The sequence below is a fragment of the Python bivittatus genome, unplaced genomic scaffold (assembly GCF_059951505.1).
Source record: "Python bivittatus isolate LINGU-HERP-01145 unplaced genomic scaffold, Pbiv_v1 ctg000700_np1212, whole genome shotgun sequence".
NCBI classification, from domain to species: Eukaryota; Metazoa; Chordata; class Lepidosauria; order Squamata; family Pythonidae; genus Python; species Python bivittatus.
In genome coordinates, this window is record NW_028277098.1 from 366,937 (window position 1) to 391,042 (window position 24,106).

The 24,106-nt window shown below is 37.8% G+C and overlaps 1 protein-coding gene and 1 long non-coding RNA gene across 7 annotated transcripts in view; one reads left to right on the forward strand and one right to left on the reverse strand.

The window, feature by feature from the left end:
* The window catches only part of LOC103050163 (cysteine-rich protein 2), a 90,064-nt gene that overhangs the window by 25,591 nt on the left and 40,367 nt on the right, over window positions 1-24,106 (forward strand). The window contains exons 1-2 of one of the 3 annotated variants that reach the window (XM_088153139.1): window positions 1,309-1,457; window positions 1,611-1,691. The exons of 1 other annotated variant lie outside the window; for it this stretch is intronic. In XM_088153139.1, the coding sequence (XP_088009265.1) occupies window positions 1,415-1,457; window positions 1,611-1,691 (124 nt within the window). In that variant the 5' untranslated portion in view covers window positions 1,309-1,414. Of the gene's footprint in view, window positions 1-1,299; window positions 1,458-1,610; window positions 1,692-24,106 lie in introns of those variants that run through there. One more of the 3 variants, XM_088153140.1, reaches the window with a different exon arrangement.
* Window positions 1,700-24,103, reverse strand: LOC148214114 (uncharacterized). 4 transcript variants are annotated; one of them, XR_015798317.1, is made up of 3 exons: window positions 21,159-24,103; window positions 7,318-10,928; window positions 1,700-5,294 (listed from the first exon to the last, which is right to left on the reverse strand). It is a non-coding gene; the product is annotated as an uncharacterized LOC148214114 (long non-coding RNA). The 4 variants fall into 4 exon arrangements; XR_015798320.1 differs by lacking the exon at window positions 1,700-5,294 and having other exon boundaries at window positions 5,792-7,438; window positions 10,746-10,928; XR_015798319.1 differs by lacking the exon at window positions 1,700-5,294 and having other exon boundaries at window positions 5,792-7,438; window positions 8,243-10,928.

The following is a 24,106-nucleotide window of genomic DNA, read 5'->3' on the forward strand; positions in this document are numbered from 1 at the left end:
TCTGCATGTGGTTGGTCATGGCACAGGGAGAAGGGGAATAGTGAGCAACTGTATGTGCAACAGAGAATACTGAACACCAAATGCTGGAATCTATGCAGCTCTGTTGAGTGCCCAGTATACCAATTCACCCCATTTACATAAGTAGCAACCACCCAGTGATACCAACAGTACATACAAAATAAGGAAAGCACTTCCAAAATCTTCTGTAGAAGTCTATCAGTGAGGCATTACAGTATGTCTTTGAAGCTACAGCGCTTCTATTGACCCCTAGCATTCCCTTGGCTTTAATTGTCACAGCCTCAAAGCAAAGATGCTTTAATAAGGAATAAAACAGAAAACAAGGAGGAAACCCAGGAAATGGGGGGGGGGGGAGAGGGGAATGTTGTGGTATTCTGCATGCAAGCATTTGGAAAGTATAGGAAAAGAAAGGGAATCAGTGAGTGGGAAAGAATTCCAAAAAGGAAAAGGCAGACATATGGGCCAGCCAGTAAGGCTTGCCTTTTCTGCACAGATGGGAAGGGTGAGAAGCAGAAGAAGGACCAGTCATTGCCAAACTGTTGTAATCTGGCCTGGAACTTGCTATGTCAACTTCAGAAATGGCTGGGAGTAGCACAGAAGGCAGGCAACTTTGGCTTGTTACCACCTTAGTTTGACAGCAGCCTTCTAGTCCCCAACTCATCTTAAACCTGCTTCAGTTCACTTTACATTGCTGGCTTCTGTCTTGTAACCTTGTTCTCCCTGTGGATACTGCAGCTGTTCGATTTTAGCAGCTGACCCTCACCCTATCTCCTGCAGCACGAATAAGAACAGCCGCCACCGCCTGTTTAGACGTCTGTTCACACAGTATAGTCCTTCTAGGCCCAAGTCGTCCCACCACGCTATCTGGAAGCGCTGACTAAGAAGAGAAGAGGCTGCTCGTTTTATTGCATTAATTTATTTTTTAAAATTTTATTATTAATTATTTAATTATTAATAAATTAAAATTAATTTATTGCATTAATTGCATCCTTCTTTCTGACGGTGGGCAAAACCACAGTCCCAGTACCACTGGGGCAGCAGACAGCAGCCAACCTAACAAGCTGGAAGCAAAACAGCTCATTTTCCCGGCCGCCGGAAGCTGCCCTTCTCTATGCTGAAATGATGCAGCAGGAAGGTATCCCATTGCTGTTTTTGCTCTTTCGTCAATAATGGGAGGTGATTGCGGGGGGGGGGGGAACTGGACCAGTAGCCCCACCCAGTGGCGACTCCATCTAGATGCCTTCTCCTCCCTTGGCTGCAACGAGCAGCCAATGGGCAAGCGAGAAAGGCGTGTTCCAGCCGGCGTGGGTGTATGGGAGAAAAAGCGTGCTGGTGGGGGCTGACAGGCAGAGAAAGAACTCGCGGTTAGTGGCGCTCGGGTTTTCGTTTATCCATCATGGCATCCAAGTGCCCCAAGTGCGACAAGACTGTTTACTTCGGTGAGTCTTTTTCTCCTTCTCTCTTTGCATTATTGTATTTCTCCGAACATGTATCTCCGTCTCCGGTATTAGAGTGGTGTTTTCTAAATCCTGCAGCCTAGAGATTTGAGCGCTCTAGCCCAGCTGGTGGTGATGCTCGGCTCTCTCTTTCAGTGCCAAATTCAGGTTTTCTGCCCTGGCTGAGAAACTGTTCCTTCAGGAGCGCCCAGACTCTGCTGGGAGCTGAGAGGGCAGGTAAGGTTGTCTGCCTTCTTTTCAGGGAACATAGCTCAGTTTCTTTCCCCTCTAAAATGTGCCTCTCTGAAGTGAAGGTTATTGCTTTTATGGAGAGAAGGATATGATTTACTAGTTGTTGGGACCTCAAAGGCCAGCCAGTGTATGTGATTTCTCAGTTCCCCTTGTTGTCTGTCATCACTCCTCTCCTCACTTTGAGGTGTTTTCCAGTTGGTGACTGTGATACCCTTAAAACAAGAACAGGTCTCCCTGTGGATGTGCACTATGACTTTCCTTGTGGATTAAGGTTAAGGGCTTTTAGCTCACAAAGGCTGCAGGATTTAGAAAACGTTTCAATTTTTTGTTAAAAATCAAATGCTATCTGGGATTCCTCTGTTTCTGTAGCTGCTGCTTCCAAGAAGTAGGAGTGGTTCAAATTCCCCTCTTCAGCCAATTCCATTTATTTTATCTCAACCCCACCCAAAGCTGTTGCTACATTTCTGTGGTATCCATGACAGCTTCAGCCATGGTAGTAAATGGAATCTCCATTTTCATAACATTATAACTCTGAATCCCAGATGTTATGGACAAACAGGGATATATATCACCAGAATATTCTACTTGGGAATTTCTTAGAGGTGTATGGCTGGCAGTTGTTGGAAACAGAGCAGAGAGATCCAGAAATTCTCCTGCCCCACGCATACTGAGAATACCTTTTCTCTTTACTTTTAATCCAAATCTCATCTCTTTTTCCTTACAAAAATTCCCTTCCTTTCCATATTTACTCCATGCCTGACAACTAGTTTTTCAGAGGGAAAACCTGTATCTAAATCAGCTCTGTGTCACATTCAAAGTACTGTACTATTTTTCTTACTCAGTCTGGTGCTGCTGTTAGGTTACTAGCACATCTGATCAGCCTGTTTTCTCTGTTAAGATAAAGCATATTAAATGGGCAACTACTCCATTGCCAGCACCTACCAGCTCAACAATTGTCTACTGGAACAAAGCCTTGATTTCATATGTTTCCTTAGATATTTGATGGGGCATTGAGTAGAAGGAATTATCAACTTAAGCACATACTCTATGCATATGTACAGGTGTCTCTTTAAAATGGTAGTTGGTCATCTTGTGCCCCCTCTAAAAAAGCATCTGCAATTGGTTTGTTCCCATTCTTTTTGTTGGAAGCTGTTTTTGTGTGAGGAGATGAGAACTATATATGCTTAAGCCAAACTGATGTTTTCTATTATTCCAAAATGTATATGTTATCCTTAGACCAAAAGTTTTCTCAGAATGGTTTATAAATATCCTGTATTAAAGCCCTAATTGTCAAAAGCAGGTAGGGAGAACACTGAGAAATTTGAAGCCCCTACAGTGAACAAGTAAATGGCATGAAAGTATGGAAATCATCTTCTCCAGTGATTTTATATCAGAAAACAAGCAGCTCTTGCAGTTTATGAGTAGTAGTGCAGATTTAAAGAGATTAACTATGTGTTGAATTGTGGCCAGCATTTTGTGGGTCCATAACTTTATTTCTGTCTCTTATTGAATTTGAATTGAATTCTCACTCTGTTGGATATTTAGGAGCTGAGTATCTGAACAGATATGTAGCAACTTTGTTTTGTATGGTGTTCAGAGCCATTCAAATACGTGGACATATGTTGCAGGAATATATTTGTGAAGGATTATCATAGTTATTATGGTCTATTCTCAAACCATGGTCTGCTGCAGGCTGTCTACGTTCATTACCCTGCTGGGCCACTTCAGTCCTCCCTCTGCATGATTGATGCAGTACTAAAATTTAGTAAACTGACAATAATGAACAGCTCTCAAGTATACTTACCAAATATGAGTAGAACTGTGGAGTTGCACAAGCAAATAAAAAAATGAATACAGGTAGTCCCCCGTTTAAAAACAAGTTCATTCCCAAGGTCTGTCCTTAAGTTGATTTGTATGTAAGTAAGTAATTGTATAATACAATACTGTATAATACTGTATAAGTAGTATTGTGTAACTAACTCGAACCATTGTGTATTTAACTCAAAACATTGCATATTTAACTCGAATTTTGGAGCACTTATTCTGCTCCATTCTTAAATATGGGTCATCTGTAAGCTGGGCATTCTTAATCCAGGGACTACCTGTAGGAAATATGAAGAATGAGTATCTAAAACTGGGATTTTATTAGGCTGGGCATCTAAATGACCTTACTGGTTAGAGATTTCTATTGAACAATGTTCTTGACTAGCAAGTTTGTATTCTGAGCTGTTATTATAGATTTTGAATTAAAATTTTGGTTCAAAAGTTCATTTTAAAATGGCCTTTAAAAACAGAAGGATGGGCTGGTGTGCACAATTGCATTTATAATCCTGATCATATTTACTGAAAAATCTACTCCCATGCTCATCTTGGGTTGCTTGAGTTGGGCGTTTAATTGGGTGCTCTGATGTCCCCATATTTTCCAAACGTTTGTTTAGTGGTCCATGGTTGCAGTAAGTCTGAGAAACACTGTCTAAGTTTTCATGGATTCTTTGTTGATTTTCTTTAGTTGGGGGACGAACTGAGTATGCAGCCAAGCATTTATTTTAAGCCACCATTCTTTTCCCTGCCTCCGTCAAAGGAACATTATTGTCTTTTGTTCAACAGCAGATGCATTGGTCCAGAATGTGGTTTTGTTCCTGCTGCACAATAACTTGGCCTGATTCTTTTCTTTATCCTGGCAGTCTTTGTTCTGGGTATTATTAGCTGCTTGTGGAGAATCCAGGAAGGCAATCTCTGCTCACTAGTTCATTTTTTAATAGAATTGGTAGAACATTGCTTTGTTACATACAGCTAAACACCAATTCTATTTTGAGCATCTGTTATGCACAATTCCTTTTTCCTTCCTGGAATTGGTTGAGTTTGATAAATATGTGACAACACAATGGTCAGTTTTCCAAATCCTTCCTGTAACTGAATTGTGTACAACCCAATGTACTTGTTTCTCTTCCACCGTTTTCAAATAACCACATTAAGGAAGATAGATTTTTTTGTTTAAAGTTATTTGTGCAGGAGTGATGAAATTTATTATGAAATAATATTTCTACTTTCTTTCCATTCTCGAGAATAAAATGAGAACTATATTCATGGCATTTTCCTCTATGAGTGCTTTTGGAATCACTCCTGTAGAAAAATATCTACAGAAAATATTGAAGTCAAAATTGAAATTCTGTATGAATTTATAGGAAACATCTTTGAGCAATTACTGGTCTGGTTCAAATATTACACCATTATACAAGGAATGTGCTGTTTGTCCATATGCAGCAGAAGAACATGAGACTCTTTGGCCTGAGGTTTCTCATATCTACTGTGGTTATACATCTGAGACCAATTCATATTCCATGGTTTATTGGATTTTGATTATTACATTGGGATCAAACCACAGATTTCTATGGATTTTTGTGGACTATTTTGTCTTCTTTTAACATGTTTTTATTTACATTAAACAAGAGACTCTGAGATATGTTCTAACTCAACATGAAAGCAAACTAAACCTGGAATCAGGCAATTCAGTATCATCTTCCTCAAGGCAAGATAGATGTGTTCCCAATTTGAAATCCTCCACAGAGCTTCATCTCCAGTTTGTAGCTTTCATATCAAAAAGAATGAAAAGAAAACTAACCATTTGGTGTCCATTTATTTAAAAAAAAAGCCTTGGTGTATTGGAAAGAGGAGACATTGGATTGATCACAGGTTTTATTTGAGTCAGAGAAACTTTGTAGTTAATTATTCCAATCAGAGCCTTTTGCCAGGTAACAGGATCATGGGAGCTGAAGGGGTGTGTGTTTAATAAACACCCATATAACACTTCATTGTTACCCAAACTATCTTCTGAGTGATTGTGGCAATTTTTAATAATCCACTTCATTCGTATTCTCACTTGATCCTCCTTCAGTTGTTTCACTTACTGAACTTTACATTCCTTTCTTCTCAGTCCTTGCCTCCCTTTCACAACACACTCAGGCACACAAATCTACATAAATTTCAATATTTTGTTCAAATAAAATAATTCTCAATTGTACTTGTTTTTACTTAACTTTCCTGTCCATTAATAGCTTTTTTATCTTCTTTTTCAAGGTAAGCAGTATTCCCCATCCATTGTGTGCTATAATAAGATCATGTTAACACTGTGACTCTCTGGATCCTATCTATCATTTGTTGCTTAGTGTTTCCACATTTTCTCACAAGTTGTACTTGCTTGAAAGTTGGATACACCATAATTTTTGATATTTTTATTATAATTTCTGACTTCATAGGAAATATACATGCATGTGGAATTTTGAGTGAAATTAAATGTAACATGAGATAATAATTAGAAAGGACTAAGATACTAAGAGCTTTGATTGCAGCTGCACCATTTTCTAATATTGATAATAAAATTTGGCCAGGAGAGGGAAAAAAAACTAATTTTGGCAACTCATTTGGAGTATTCTTTGGACCTGTATTATTTCATACTAGTGATTTTTTAAAAAAAATTGGAAGTAAATTCTTTTTTAAAAAGTTATTTGGTACTCTGCGAAGAAGTATAATTGAATGTTTCTTAAGATACCCTTTCAAAAAGGTTATAATATATATACTTTGGTTAACATTTTTTTCTTCAAATAAACAGAGTACTGTGGAAACAAACCTGTTGACAATTGTTACAGTATTTCCTCTATTGCCATGTTCATTGAAAACCCTGAGAACTAAATTAAAATGTAAAACAGAAGTCAATATGTAACAAATGTGTGTGTGACTGACTTGTGCATCTCTGAAATGCGATAAGAAAAATGTGTGGACTTTTTCTAAATTGCCCTGCCCAGAAAGACGTGAGAATGTCTGACTACTTGTATGAAGAACTGGTGTTCTTCCAAGAGCAAGTTTGATAAAACCTTTTGAACATATGGTGACTTCACCTACTTCTTGTTCACAGATACAAAGGTTGAAAATTGAGAAGCTGAATCCTTGTATCTGTGCATGTCTGCATGCATCTGTGTCACACTTCTCTCATAGTCATAAGTCTCAGCTTCCCAAAGCCTCTCTCCTGTGCTCTAACAGCACAGCACAATTTTGGCAACTCATTCGGAGTATTCTTTGAACCTTTATTATTTCATGCTAATGATTTTTTTTTTTAAAAGTTGGTATTAAATTCTTTTTTAAAAAGTTATTTGGTACTCTGTGAAGTAGTACAACAGAGTTCTAACAGCAGAGAGTGCCTGGAGCCCCCAAGTTTCCATTCCCAAAGCTAGGTGGCAAATGACTGATTTGCACTGACCTGACTCATTAATTGATGTAAGTTCTAAAATAGATGTTTTAAATTTTGGTAGGTTTAATGCACCTATTTTATTTAAACATTCCTCCCTGCCCTCGATGATGAACATTTTAGCACCACACTCTTTGGTGACATCACATTATCACTACTGTATCAATTAGCTGATGACAGTGTTATCTGGATGGTCTGTGAAATGAACAGATAAAGTACATTAAAAGTATGATATTGAAACAGCTTACATAGGACCTTTCCACACTTGTATCTAACCATGGCACAAACATGCACTGATTGGCAATATTTTTTTCCATGATGCCTTCATCTCATTCCCAGACTGTGAGAGAAATACAGCCTTAGCTGTACCTGTGATAAAATTATGTTTTCTTCTTTATTCTGATACCATCCAAAAGCAGCTTCAAGGTGTGTAAAATCTGTAAGGCTTTGTCAGTCGTTATCTTGGAGGGAAGTCTGATGATTATAGTGACTTGAAAAAGAGATAGTGGAAATAAAATAGGGAAACAGTGGAAACAGATTATATTATTTGTGTAATATAGGGATATACTTATGGCTAGATACGCAACATATTATGTGTGAATCAAAATTACTTGCAAGGTGACCATAGGGTTCAGTTGGTTCTGAGTGCCATTCCAAGTTTTTAAATGATATGTAAGAAGTTAGCTGTGTTAGTTTCTTATTAACTTCTATGCCTACTTCAAAATACCACTGTTGACATATGAATGCCTTAAGGCTTGGGACCAACATAGAATCAGAAAGGGTCATTTAGGCCATCAAATCCAACCTTTCTGCTGAGCCCAAGAACCGAAATTAAATTAAATTTTTGATGGGTGGCTATCCAGCTTCAATCAAACTTTTACTGTTAAGAAGCTTTGTCCAATACTCAGATGAAATCTGCCTTCCTGTAATTTAAGGCCATTACTCCATGTCTTACCCTCTTGGGTGGTAAAGAGCAGATTATGGTTCTGTTGGGATGTTTCTCTTGCTATGTACCATCTGGACTTTGAGAACTTTGGACCATGTTCATGGGGCCTAATGATGCTCTTTAGATTATATTAGATATCCTCAGCAATTTGTTTCCTTTGTAAACTGCTGTGTAAATTCTATGAAAAAACATATATAAATAAATACTATATTTTAATGTTTCTTTCAACCCATCAACGTATTTTCATCCTGACTAACAAACAAAGTCATCTCTAGGCCCTATCTCTTTCCTAGAGTTTAGAATAGCATTGTAGTTATCAAGGAAACTAAAATACTGAGTTGCACTAACCTCAGCATGAACGAGAAATCCTCTAACGCAATCAGTTTAAGGGAAAAAAATCTCTTCACTGGGGTGGGGGGGGAATAACACCAAGATGTCTCCTGCTTTAGCTTCACAATCACTAACCTGTTCACAAAAGAGAAATAGCAATCCCTTATATTTCTTCTTTCTTTTTAGATATTTAGATTTAAATAACTAGGCAGTTAAAAGAAAAGCTCTCTCTCTTTCATTTATAACCAAGCCAGCTACAAATTTGGACTTAAAATCAAGATGAGAACTTGAATTCATGGTGTTTTATGATGGTCCCTCATTATGTTACCATATTTAGTAACAATATTTCAGCCTTCAGATGATGTTATTGATGGATTATGTGACAATAGCAGGAGAGGAATTTGGGGCAGGGTGAGAGGACAAGCTTGTCCAGAAGATGATATACTAAAACATCTAAAGAGACAAATGCCCATATTAAACAGAAAATAGATGGTGAGCAAGGGTTAGTCCCTGCAGTTTAGCAAAATGTATGGGGCTTAAATAAATACTGAATATGTTGTCTTTATTACTAATATTGTGACATTTTGCAGTCTCTGTCCAAATAAGTCCATTTATGTGCTACAGTGTTGAATCCAACTACCAGCTGGGCAACTAGTTATGTTTAGAATTGAATGTTCCTCTTTAAGGCTTAAATGCCTTTTGATGCTTACATATATAGCGCATGTGCTTCAAAAGGAAAACAATCTGATTATACTCTTACTCACATATAAAAGTATTGCAAGGTAACATAAATGAACTCAATATCAGCAATACAGCAATAAATAAGATGTTATGAAAAGCAATACTTCTGATATGGCTGCAGACAAATGCAATTTTAATCTGCATCATAGAAATATAATTTCAAAATCACAGGAACTAATAATTCCACACTAATTTGCTTTAGTCAGATCCCACCCTTGAGTATTGTGTTCAGCTTTGTGTTCAATTCAAGGCAACATAGTTTTAACAGGGATTCAGAAAAACTGAAACAGGTTCAGAAAAGGGCAGTATGATCAGCAGATTGGAAATTAAGTCCTGCAAAGAAAGCTTGAAGGGGCTGGGTTTATTTAGTCTTGAGCAATATGACGGGGATATGATAGCACACTTCAAATACATGAAAGGACATCACTTAGAAGAAAGGCAAGACCTGTTCTGTCTTGTTCCAGACTGCAGGCAAATTCTGAATGAATTTTAGAAGAAAACTTCCTAACAGAACAGTTTGACAGTGAAACTAATTACTTGGAGATCTGGCGGGCTACCCTTCACTGGATGTGTTCAAACAGAGCCATCTGTTTTTGATGCTTTTAATTTGGACTCTTGCACTGAAGCAGGAGGTTGGACTTGATGGCTTTTTTAAATAGTAATTTTATTAAACATTACAATTAAAAAGATAAAAACTAATACAAACTAAGAAAAATAAAATAAAAAGAAAAAATAGTGCAGAAAATAAATAAATAAAAAGAAAAATAGAAAAGAAAGAAAAAATAAGAATATAGTAAAGAAAATAAATATAGTAAGAAATTACTTCCCCCTTCATCACAAGTATAAACAATGTTAGTAACTTATCACTTTCTCTTAAAACACAAATGATGTCTTCTTCCCATATTTTATCTCTTATCTATAAACAAGTCCTTAAAACCTTGTCATTCAGTCCTAGTCAGCAAAAGTCCATTAACCAGTGATAACAACATATCTATTTTAACCTTGATCAAATAAACCAACTTTATATTCCTTCCTTTTATTTTTAACAATCTTAATATTTGATCCCTTCAAATAATGTCTTAGAACTTGATTTCTTTTCATTTTTTCTTTGTCCCTTCTCACAAAATTCTTCAAAAACTTTAACAAGTCTCTTTTGTAAATCCAATCTAAGAAAGTTATCCAGGTCACTCTTTTGGTGTGTTAATTGTATATCTTTCCCTTTTAATTATTAAGACAGCCAATTTCATTTGTATAGCATCTTTTTCCATATCATTCTTGTAGCCTGTCATTTTTAAATCCACTTTCAGATCAGTCTCAGTCTTGTCCAGTAAAACTTCCATAACATCTTTTAAACACAGTCTGTCTATAATGGTAGGCACTCTTAAAATTAACTTCTGGGTCCACTGTTCACAAATATCCCTCAGTACGTCCAAAGTTACAGTATTTTGCTCCATTCTATATTAGTCAAATTTAAGTGGTCTTCTCCTTTAATTGTAATCTTTAGTTTCTTCTGTTCCCTCTAGTGTCCAACCTTCAAAGTCCCATCCTATCATTTTTTTTTTTTTTAGAATTCAAAACAACAGCATTTTCCCACAGGAAGGATTATTACAATTAATTTCAAAATCTTATTTCAAATCCATCTGGACCCTTAGTCTATTTGTAACTTTCCAAAATCAACATTCTAATCAGTCTTTTGCTGTTTATTCAAAAAAAAAATTTTTTTTTAAGTCCTTAAACTTGTATTTAAAATTTCTTTTGTGAAGGATTGAAGGAAACTTACCTGGTGCTGTAAAACTTGTTGTCCAAAGGTTCCTAACAGCTGAAAACCAATTAATAAGCAATTTCCAAAAGTGACTAGAAAAGAAAGTATGCAAACCCTGTGTCCATAAAGGCGCCAACCGTGGTTTGGGCGAAGATGGTGTTCCCTTGTCTTCCAGAGCTCTAAATTGGATTCAGCTTACCTCTGTTAAAAGTAAGATGGGGAGTTAGTAATGTCAGAAACCCTCTCAAGACCTGCTGCTGAAGTGATGGATGGATGGATTGATTGATTGATTGATTGATTGATTGATTGACTTGACGGCACATAATCAGTCAATGTCGACCCTTAGCGACCACATAGATTTTTTTTCCATGATGATCCATCCCTAGTGAGGTAACTGAGTCCATCCTACTGGTCGTCATCTTTCCTTCCATCTTTCCCTGCATTAGAGCCTTCTCCAGAGAGCTAGGTCTTTGTATAATGTGTCTGAAGTACAAGTAGTCCTTGGGTTATGACCAGTCATTCAGTGACCATTCAAAGTTACGTTGGCACTGAATAAGGGGCACTTACAACTGGTCCTCAGAGTTCCAGTTGTCACAGCATCCCCGCAGTCATGTGATTGCGATTTCCAACATTCTCTGCCAATTTCCCATAAGCAAAGTCAATATGGAAGCTGGCAGGAATTTGGAAGTTGCTCCTGCTGCTTTTTTGCCTGTCTAGGCTTCAGTGTGCCTGCCCGCGGCACCCCACCAAAGCACCTGCGCACCCACTGGCCTGCTTGCTTGGGATTCCCACCTCTTCTGACTTAACAACCCACACGGTCCTAGGGTTGTAACGGCTACTGGGACTGCTGGGATTGCTGTCATTAAGCAGTGCGGTCACATGACATTGCACTTTAGCAACAGAAATTCTGATCCTAATTGCTGTTGTAACCCAAGGACTACCTGGATAATTTGAACCTGGTTATTTATGCCTTGAGTGAGAACTCTCAGTTGATTTGTTTGATTATCCATTTATTTGTTGAAGCTTCTGCCTTTTAGGATTGAATATCAACAGTAAAAGAACCAGCAGTCAAGAAATACAGTGCAGACTAGCACTTGGTAGGGCAGCAATGAAGGCCTTGGAAAAGATATTCAGGTGCAGGGTGCTCTGTCTATACCTACAGAGATCAGACTTCTGCAGGCAATGGTTTTTCCTGTGATACTCTATGGAAGCAAAAGTTGGACTTTGAAAAAGCAGGATAGAAAGTATAATGATGTTTTTGAACTTTAGTGCTGGAGAAAACCATAGATAACCAAGAAAACAAGCAGAAGGATCATAGAACAAATCATTCCAGAGTTCTAAGGTGAGCCACAAATAACTGTTTAAATTCACATTTTAGATACATTATTGTTGTACGCCACCCAGAGTCATTTTGTGTACAGATAGGCTACGTAATTTATATATCAAATTTATATGATAAATTTATATTTATATTTATGATATAAATTTGATAAATAAATTATGTAACCTATCTGTAGTATGCAATTTGATAGTTATGTCTGATAGTTATGTAAATATATTTAAAGACTAGTGCTATTCTTTCTTAAATAATAAGGAATCCAACATTTAATAGACTGATATATGGTGGAACTGAAAATCACATGGAGCTACTTTCTTCAGTGGCAAATATTTAATTATGGAATGTGAATGCTGAAATACAGCATCTTCATTATGGAATGACGATATCAGGGAGCCCAAAGAATATCCCATCGGAGTTTCTGCTTGTGACTTGAAGCTTTCAGCTGTTCTTGTAACTGAATAGCTGAGGGCTGTGTAGTGTGTTTGTGATAGGGTGTGGTGCGGTGCTACAGGTGACAAACCTATGTGTGCTGAATGTGACTAGTCTCAAGAACTTAGGAAAACATATTGGAAATGAATATATGTTTGGGACATAATATATCTTTGTACATGCATATGTTTAGGAAAATAGTGATAGGTTTCTTTCCGAGAAGTAAGGCCATATTAATTAACATACTTCCTATCCACCTCTTTTTCCATAGGTCAAATATGGCTTTTCAGATTGCTGACATGAAGATTTTTATATAGCTATCCTATTTGTTGAAAGACTCCTCCTTAAAGAAGAGGAGTTAACCTGGGCTTATTAAAATCTAAAATCACTTCTGAGCTGTTTGGAAATCAGTTGCTGTTCCCTGATGTTTGAATTTATTACCCTTGCACTTAATTTTTTCAAAAATTACTCTCATGTTAATAATAAAATACAGTAAAATAAAGAATATCAGCAGACTAAAAATATGAAGGACCAAGAAGGTTAAATCAAACCAGCAAGAATTAAAGGCATAGGAAAATAAAAAGATGTTGCCTTGAAACAAACAATAGACATTTAGAAAGAGCTTTTCAGAATCAGGTATCATTTTCCTTACAATAACCATCTCAAACTATATCTAAAGAATTTTTGATCTTACTGTACAGACAGGTGGGCAAATTGGCACAGACATTGCATTTTAGTGTAATTACTGTTTCTCTTATGGACGTCAGTACTGTATGACATGGGCTCCAGTGCCTATGGCAAAAGCCAGTCTTTAAGGCTCTCTTAAAGAACAGCAGGGTCAGGCTTGTGTGGGCCTCAGGGGAAGGGATGCCCTTCCAGAGGGCAAGCATGGCAACAGAGAAGGCATACTTCTTTATTCCATAAGATGACATAGTTTAATAGACAGGATTTGAAGCATGCCAATCCTATCAATTCTTACAGAACAGGCAGAAACAATTGGAGAAAGATGGTTCTGCAAATATTGAGGACCTATACCTAAGGATATCTAAAACTGATCTTGCAGCTACATTTTGGACCAGCTGTAACTTCTGAGTGTTCTTCAGGAAAAACCCATAATTCATACCTAAGGTTACTAAGGCATGATTGAGAAGGGCTCCCAGTCTAGGAAAGGGCTCATAGGCACACTAGATGAATCTGTGGACAGGTTTCTTAACCACAGCTGTCACTTGTTTCTTGAGTCAAAACTGTGAGTCCAGACCACACATCTCCCCTTAGATTGCACACTGGTTCTCTCTGTGAACAGGCAATCTTATCTAGAACTTAAGGCAGGAAATCCTTGCAGGTGATTTTTGAATCCAAAGTCACCCAGTTTTGCTAGGGTTGAGATGATGATGATCTATAGCCGGCCCACTCCAAAAGATTGTGGGCAGCTTACAACATCCAAAATACCATTTAAAATAATTAAAGATATAACAACAGAACATAACAAGGGAAAGCAGCTTGGAGAGAAACGGTCATAGTAATAAAAACACGCACACTTCCTTAGTCCCACAAGATGGCAACATTTAATTGAAGGTATCTGGAGTGCACCTATTCTGCCTGAATGTACCGGGTGGGCAGAAATGACAGGTGGTCCCCCAGATAGCCAGGTCTTATGCCATGAAGGGCTTTATAAGTGATGACTGGCACCTTGAGTTGCATTTGGAAGCCAATTGGAAACCAATGCAGCTTGCATAGCAGCAATGACACATGGGCATAACAAGTGCCCATTACTGTTTGTGCCACTGCATTTTGGGACAGCTGTAGCTTCCAGATGGTCTGGAACGGCAGCCCAATGTAGAGCACATTGCAGTTATCACTTGTGAGGTGACTAGGGCATGAGTAACTATCCTGTTGAATAATGGCTGCAACTAGTACCCAAGATGTATCTGTGCAAAGGCACTCCTGGCCACAGCTGCCATCTGCTTATTGAACAGTAGCTGCAAGTCCAAGAGGACCCCCCAGGTTGCACACCAATGGTGAAAATGTCCTTGACCCAGGGAACCCAAGCAGCTACAGCCACTCAGTCTTGCCATGATTGAACAGAAGTCTCTTCCTCTCCATCAGACCCAAACAGCCTCCAGACATTGGATTAATACATTGATAGCTTCACCTGCACAGCCTGGGGTAAAGATATATAGTTGGGTATCATCCGCATACTGATGCTGTGCTTTCTTGGCCAAAGTGGCCACCAGCTATTTGAGAAGTAGTTGTAAGTCCAAGAACAGACCCCCTCAAAAAAAGTGTACCATTTTGTCTGCAGAAGTACAAATCTAGCCAGAACTAAAATTGGTAAATCCTCAGACTAAAGCCACAGTTTGTTGTTGCGAGGTTCAGCCTGCTCTTCCCCATCCAGACTAAGTATGTAATGGCCCTGAAATTGGTCCTTTCCATAAGCAGACTTAAGAAACCTGTGGTGTTGCGTTCTGATGTTATACATCAGACAGCTCTGTCAAAACCAGGAAACTGGGATAATGGCTTCTGCTGTGGATACCAGTATCCCCAGTATAAGTGTCTGGTGTCTGATGAATCTGTTCAATGGCTTCAAATTCAAACAGCCCTCCAGGCCCTGATTTTCTTTGGGACCATGAACAACACCCAGAACAGGCCAATAAACCTTTCATGCTGAGGCAGCTGGTCAGTCCCCCAAATGCTCAACAGATGATGAGTAGCCTTCTTTGATCTAATACTGACTTCCTGGATATTAGCAATGGTAGAAATCTATTCCTTAATCTGAACTCCATAGCATATTTCCACTTGAATAAATTGAGCACCCGGTTGTCCATGCATGACTATTCCCAGGTGCACAAAATTGCTGTAGGTAGTTTTTAGTATTAATTTGAATTTCCTTTCTGTTGGGAATTGATCCCTTTGCTTTGCGCACTGCTAAAATATCTGCACTGTTGATCCCAGCAACCACATCCTTGATCACCTCCAAAACAAAAAAGATTGGCTCTGGCTCAAAGAGAAGCTGCTAGATTCCTGCTAGATTCTGGATAATTATTTTTTATTACTGAAGGTAATTATTGTTACTCTCTGCTGGGTCAATGGACTCACCAAACACTTCTTGCCCATAAAGGGCCCTGAATTAGTGATTAACCTGCCAGTTCAAGAGCTGTAGCCCTCTGCTGCCATAGAAAGAGCTGAAAACTGAAGACTATCCTAGGTAGTATTTTCAGTGAAATCCAGTGCCTTGACAAATATACTAAAGGACTTAAAATAAAATGAACATGTTAGCTCAAATACATTGATCTAGATTCAATCTTAGCCAAAAGGCTTACTGATTTATTTGCCGGAGGGAGGCCTTGAACAAGTTTATTTTTTGGCAAAACGATTTAATTTTTTTCCCTAAATCTCGCTGAAAGTTGCCGGCCAGATATGGTCGACACTTCAGCGGTTCGAGTCCAGCCTTCGCGTTAGCAGGGTGAGCTCCTGTTTCCTCCCCAGTTCCTGTAAACCCAACAGTTCAAAAACTCACGTGAGTAGATAAATGGGTACTCTCACTCCAGTGGGAGGAAAAATGCTGGCGGCGCCTTGCAAAAAAGGAGTCGGGAGCAGTTGCTGGTAAGCGCGAAAAACCGTGCGTGCCCAAAAAGGGCGCGAAGCAACGGAAACCCCGCCTCCTGCGTTTGCCAGCTGGGCTCTGCTCTAGGAAGGAGGCTCTGGCAAAACCACTTCCGAAACAATTGCCTTGAAAACTGCAAGGACTCGTCCAAGCAGTCACTGCAGAGTTGGTAACGACTGAGCGCAGATTAAAAAAAAAAATACTGTAAAAAATAAGGCAAAATAAGGCAGATATACATGCCTGACTATTTGAACATTCAGATCTACACTTCTCAAATCTTTCTTGATTTAGAAATGTACAGTGACATTTCTATCTTGTGCCAAGACCTGCTCTGCATTTGGGCTGGAAGAAGCAGAGTTACCTCTTTCCTCTAAGCCCCATTTTTGTTCACCAAGAAAGAATGCTTTATAATGCAATTCTGTGCATCCCTGCCCTTGCATAAGTTTCTGTGAATTTAGTAGGTCTTAGTTATCAGTTGAATGCCACTTGTCTGTAAACTAACAACTATGATGTCATAAGAAAAGACAGTGTTGTAGCTTATGCAACTTATTTATATGTAAACAGCGTAACTAGGATTCAGCTATTGTAACACAGATTTGAAACACCATTTTTGGACAAAGTAGAAGTCATAATAAGAAAATCGAAATGGAATGTGGGCTGATTCTTTCATGTTGCAAATCATTTCTCTCTCTTGTCTTCCTGCCAGTTTCCTTGGCCAGTTATTTTCAAGTCTAAAACTACCTCCCCACCAACAGCCCCAAGAACAAGAGAAGGGGAGGAAGGGGTTGGGCTGAGGATCTGAAGAAGTGCAGCAGAAGTGGATCCTTTCTGTTTCTACCCTTCATAGAGTTGTGAGAACTCTGCCAATGTCCAGTCTAGTTTATGTCAAGAATTGGGAATTACTGAATGCCAAAACAAAACAAGTGTGCCAGCAGTTAATAAATATATTCCTGTTACAATATCAACAAGCTCAATAATATTGCATGAACTTGAAACTAGCTACATATTTTTAAAAAAAATCTTAAAACTGGCAGTATCAGAGATCTATTTTACAATCTCAAACAATAATTTTTACTTTATCTTCTCAAGCAGGGAAAAAAAACTGGTGTCCTGAACATGCTGCTGGCAACATTGTGTTGAACTCCATTTCTGTGTAAATCTGCTTAGTCTTTATGTCTATGAACCTAGATCAGGTTTCTTCTGTGATCACAGACTCTAAAGTTTCATGGAAGTGTCCTACATATTACAGTCTCTTTTATTACTGAGTTTGATGAAACAGGGAAACATTTCAACCTTGTTGAAGTGAAAGTTTGCTTTCATGGTGCCACTGAAAGTAGTGACAGCAGTTCAGTAGCTTTTAGTTTAACAAATTCATCTAAAATTCTTCTATTCCTTATGTTGGTATCTTCTGGTACCTTCTCTATCATTGCTATGTGTGTTCCCTTATTACAGAAGAGGGTGCTAGCCTTGCCTGAAAGATACCAGGATAATTAAAGGCTGAATGTGTTGTTTCTTGGGTGAGTTTTTAAAAATTATTTGTGCCCTCCCAACAAGCTAGGCTTGCATAAACGCAGGCAAGAATCACGGTGGAAAATGCCAACTAGAAGCCTGTGTATATATTTTGTTAGTTTCCATGGTATTCAGTCTATGATGTCACTAAGATATATCCATCAAGATAAAGAAGGAGGAGGGAATGAAAGTAAGGAATGTGCAGAATCAGAAGGATGTTGTTGTTTAGTACTTCTCTCTAGATAATGTTTTCCTATTTAGATGCTCCTTTCTTAGAGGAATGTGTTATTCATTTGTTAGATTTATATTCTCCTGTTCCTTCAGGAGCTCAAGGCAGCTAAGAATCTTCCTTCATTTTATCCCCACAACAGCCCTGTGAGTTAGTTGGGCTGAGAGATAATGACTGTCCCAAAGTCACCAAGTAAGATTCCATGCATAGGATGGATCTGACTCTACCTGGAGGTCCCTAAATTTGGCCACTATATCATACTGACTCTCTGTATGTAATCTCATACCTAGAATCTACATGCACTCTGCATGCATGTACACATGTATGTCAATACATATAGCAAGACCCCTCTGCCAACCGCAGGTCTTTCAAGCATGTTTATGAGGAAGGCTTGACACATTAACAGATCATTTACATAATTTATTAAATTGTATGCTGCTACTTATTTTTTTAAAAGTTCTTCATACAGTTATTCATCCAGACAAATTTATTCTGGAACAACAAAGCCTCATTAGTAGAATTATTTGGTGATAGGAAAGCATAGATATTATCTCTCTATTTGTAATCTTTGGTATTTTCATGTTGTTGAGCTCTCTATTTGCTTCATGATGGAAAAAAATCAGCTTGATAGGGGTTGCTGTCTCTTTGGAGAAAGGATGCAATTTTGATCAGAATTGAAAGAAATTCTGATCAAAGAATCACAGAAAAGAAGATAGAAAATACCAATTGTGTGGAGTATGCAGATGCTTTTTAAATTTAGGATCTGGGTTATCTGTTTTGTCTCTGAAGTAACCAAGCCAACCCTGGTTCTTCCTTTCAGAGTGGTTGATAAACATTCTTGCATTGCTCTCAAGCTCACCCTATTCCCACAATTTTTGTTATGTTAGGATATTTCGGAATTATTCAGAAATATCTGTCCTGTTCTTATTCTCATGCTCTGTATCTGTGTAAAGGTGGCAGTCATGAACTACCCTCAGCTGAAAGAAAAAAAACAACTAGCTCAGACACAGCAGAGCTTCTTGGAAAGAAGTCCTCATTCCAAGCCAGCCTTGATTCATTGATCTTCCTCTTAGATTCCTTTGGAACTGCAGGCAATGGCTGTGTTTCAACTGGGTGGGGCAGGAAGATGCTAAAGGAGAGAGACAAAACTTGGCTTGAATCAAATGTGGGAATGCAGAAGCCATTAAAAGCAGCTTTGAGCTTGTGATTCCTGAGCATTTATCTTATCTTCCTCAGTGGGAAGCAACTCAATGTGCCTTGGTTTATCATGCCAAGTCCCTTTTTCCTTCCTTTCTCTCGGTGTTTTGTGCTCTTCACCCACCCAGGGAAGGAATGTTTAGGATAGAAAGTAGAACTTTTTTGGTGTATTTTTGGAACTGTAGCACTTAGATAGTAGGAAACTTTTTACTGTTTGGTGACTAGCACAGTTAGTTTCCTCTCCAGAGAGAACACTGTGCTTCTGTTCTGGCTGCTGGCATGGTTATCACCGGGCCTGGGTGTGGGACATTACATCATTGCTGTTTCCTGAACTGGCAGACTGAATACTAAAATATGCTTTCTGTTTGGATTTTATCCCATGCTCCTAGGGCGTTATCCTGGTTGCCCAATAAGTGCTTTGTGCTTGCTGCGTATCTTTTGTTTCTGAGGGCACATCATTAATTCTACTTTAGTTTTTCTTACTGATTTTTATATGATGATGTTTTTCAACTTATCAGCCTTATTATTATTCAACTACAGACTTGGTATTCTTGAAAAAGCTTTAATATTCCCTGTTGTATTTTTATTATGGATTACTGCATAATATGTAATAGAAGAAAACTAAACTACACTAGGACAGAAACTTTTTGTAAAGTAAAATTAAAGCTTGAAAATGTAAATTAATATTAAATGTTTAAATATTTGTAATTTTAAAATACATAAAGGTTATATGACAACAGCTAATGTAAGAATTGCCCTAAGAATCAACACTTTGCAGTTTATTAAAATACTTTGCATGTTAAAGCCAGTATCAGCCAGTTAATTAAAATGTGACAGACTACATATCTGTAGGGATTAGAATAAATTCAGAAAAACTTAACGCAGAGAACCATCTACACAGAATAGATAAATGGAGAAGGACTTAACTTAAGCGATCCACAATTGCTAGGCTAAAAAAAAAAAGTACACAGTAGCTTATCTACTGTCCATCATGGGACAGTGAGCAGAATCATTATCGTAAATGCTTGTCTACGTTTAGAGAATGCAAATGTAATCAAGTATGAAGTGCTGTATAATAAATTTATAGTAACTGTTCTACATTCTTATTTTTTCTATCTGAGAGACTGTTTTGATCGGTCATCCATTTTCATAGATGGAATCAAGCCAGGAACGTTACATCCAGAGCAATGGAGTAAAACTGTAGAAGCTTCTGAAAGTGAAATAAAAATAGTCCTTACTATTAGGATTATTATTAGATTAGGAATACACAATTTTGATTTTTAAAAGGACAAACTGGGCATTCCTTTAATTTTTTCAGATAGCTGATGATAGGTCTATGAATAGGAGTAGTGGTTGAAGAAAGAACAATTTATGCTCAGATTAATGATGGGGAGTAGGAAGTTATTAAGTGGCAGCATTAAAAGTTTTTTTAAAAAGTCATTTTGTAGAACTTCTAATTTAACAATCTGGGTATCTTCATAGTCTTTTTTATAATAACTTTAAAGAAATTAAAAAGAACAGTAAAAACTAACAATAACTAATATTAAGAGAAAGAATAATAAAGAAAAGAAAATTGAAGAAAAAGAAAATAGTAAAGATCAAAAGTGCAGAAAGAAAAAGAAAAAGAATTGACTTCCAACCCTCCTTGCAACAGATATAAGTAACAGTATACATCAAACTCTTACTCTAAATTTAAAACATAATGTCCATTGTGGAGTCCTTGGGGTTCTCTGAGTTTGGTTGTTTTCTTCCAAATGTTTCATTACCCAGCTAGGTAACATTTCAGTGCTAGACTGGAATGGGGTTTGCTTTCTGTTTATATACAGCTCAAGCCACTGTATATAAACAGAAGGCAAACTCCATTCCATTCTAGCATTGAAGATGTTACCTAGCCGGATAACGAAACATTTGCAAGAAGACAACCAAGCTCAGAGAACCCCAAGGACTCCACAGTTCAACCCTGAGCTGCACATATTCTCTTCTATTGATAACTTCCATTATTTCTATTAACCCATATTATTTCTAATCATCAAATCCATATAACATAATTTCATTTTTTTCCTGTTTCACGCAAAAAGTACAAAAAGGGTTTCCAGTTAGCATTAAAATTATACAATGTCTTACCTTGAATCAAAGCCATTAATTCCGCTATCTCAGCCAACTCCATCATCTTCACCATCCATTCCTCAGCTGTAGGTAATGTCTTATCTTTCCACCCCTGTGCATAAAAAAGCCTTGCTGCTGTTATCATATATAAAAACAAAGTTCCACGAGATTTTTTTCCAACGGTTTATCCATAAAACCCAAAAGAAAGGTCTCTGGTTTTGCTTGAATATTAATCTTTAAAATCTTCTGTATACAAATATGTATCTGATTCCTTTTCTTTTTTGCGGGGGAGCTTTTTTACAAGTCCACCAGAAATGATAAAATGTCCCTTCTTATTCACATTTCCAGCATACATTTGAAGTACCTCTATACATCTTTTTCTGACAACAAGTACCAACACTACATCATTTTATAAAAAATCTCATAGTGTACATTTCAGTCCTTTCAATCACATATTTTCCCATTGTTCCATTTGCATATTATAACCAGAATTTTTAGCCCACTTTATCATACATTCCTTAACTTGTTCATCTTCTGTCTCTAGTTTCAATAAAATTTTATACATCTTTGTAATAACATGTTCATCATTAGTATATAATTCTGCTTCAGATCAGTCTTATATTCAAAACCATAAGTCCTTTTATGTATTTTAAATCTTTCTTGTAGTTGTACATAAGAAAACCATTGACACATGCAATCTTCTAATATCAATTCTTCTCATCTTTAATTTAATATCCCTTTGAGAAAACGCCAATACATCACCATAAGTTAACCATTTATATTTACTTATCATTTCTCTTCTATAAAAAGCTTCTTGTGGCGACAACCATAAAGGAACCTTCAGAGACAACGTAGATTTATATCTGTTCCATTTATTTGTATATCTCTTCCATTGGTATCTTCATAGTCTTATCTCCACAGATAGAGCAGCTGCTGCTTTACTAAGAAAAATGATCAGAGACTGATCAATCAGAAAAGTCAGTTTTGGAGTGATAGAATTTAAGGAGAATTCTAGACTCAGTCCTAATACCAGTGGTTCAGTATATGCTTTCTGTAACTCAGTGAAAAATTATTATTAGAACTCAGTGAATTCTGATATTTGAATTCACCACTGGTACTTCTCATAGACCATTTAAATCTAGAGTCTTTTCTTCTTCTAAAAAACTTGACACAGAAGAGCAGCCTTTTGAGATATAACAGATGAGGGACAACAAACCATGGTATCTATGTAAATGAGTTTCACAGTGCCAACTGAGGTTAACAAAAAAGTTCAGCTTAAGATACTCAAGTTGTAGTGGAGGCCAATTAAATAACAGTTGTGATGGAATGGAATTATGAAGGCCAGACTCAGGGAGGAAAGCATTTTCTTTCATCTCCAGAAGCGAGAGGGGGAGATAAGAGGATGAGACTGGCACCTCCCTGAGGAATTCACAATGTTGTGGCTGGCATTACTTGAGAACTAGGGTTTCAGTCTTGGAAGATTCTTGCTAGAGGTTGTAGCTAATAAACATTGCTGGACTGAATTTACATGGTCTCTTGGAGTTCCTTGGGCTAGGCCTGACAACAGTGGAGTCAAAATATATTCTTGCCTCATCACTTGGTTAACTGCAGTTATGTCTGTCAAAGAAGCCAGGATTCTAGCTTTTTGAAGCAGAAATTCATTAATCTATATTATTGGCAGCAGCTACTCTGAAGAAAGCTAAGTAGGGTCATACTTCTCCTAGCACTTGGAGAGGAGACCACCAGGAAATCCCAAGGTTGGAGGCTAGGCAGTTCTGGATGAAGGCAAGCAATAGCAAATTATTTCCATGTTGTTGCCAAGAAAGCTATATAGACTTATCCATGAAGTTACCACAAGCTGAGCTTTATTTAAAGGAGACTTTTTTTTTTTCAAAACTGAAATCTATTTACTGAAAGAAGACAATTTATATAAGTTTGGTAGGACTTTTATATTTTGTTGAGTGAGAGTCATGCAACTGATTTATCTAGATGTATCTATTACAGCCAGTCCTCGGGTTATGACCACTTGTTCAGCAACTATTCAAAGTTGCAATGGTGCTGAAAGAGAGGGACTTATGACTGGTCCTTGGAGTTCCAGCTGTCACAGCATCCCTGTGGCCATGTGTTCACGATATGGGTGCTTGGTGCCCAGCTCACAATTATGGCATCACAGCAAGCCACAAGCAAAGTCAATGGGAAAGCCGGCAGGAAGTTGGAAGTCGCTCCCACTCTGGCTGCTTTTTCACCTACCCACACTTCCTAGTGCCTGCCTATAGCACTCCTTGCTCCCCCTGCAGCACCCACACACCCACCCACTCTCCATAGCTCCTGCTTGCAGCATCTTCCCGCAGCACCCTCCACACTCACCACACTCAAATATATATCTTTGGATCATTTTCCTTAATAAATGAATGAACAAGTATAATGTTTTTGACTCATTTGTTTAATTGGGCTTTCTTTATTTAGTTTTAGGACTTGTGTGCAGAGAATAGATCACATTTTAGGTCATATTTATGCAGAAATATTGAAAATTCAAAACAGTTCACAAACTTTTAAGCACTGCTGTACAATGGCTGATAGTATTAAAGGCTGCTGAGAGGTCAAGTAGAACCAGAATTACCCCCATCTGGGTCCCAACAAGGGTCATCCACCAATGCGACCACTACCATTTCCACCCCATGCCCAGATCTGGATCCTGTCTGAAAAGGGTCTAAGTCATCTAATTGTCCAGGGCAATTATTTGCTGTCTTTCTATTACTCTTTTAATTGCTTTCCCTAAAAACAGAAGATTGGTGACTGGACAATAGTTTTCAAATAATAAAATAGTTATCAAACAAATTATTGACTGTCCTTTTTATCTTCAAAACACAAAATAAAATCACATAAGATGTCCATGTCTCATCTTTTCATCTAGTGTACAAATATGGTGTCATTCCTACCTTGACTAAACTCTTCTCTATTTCTCT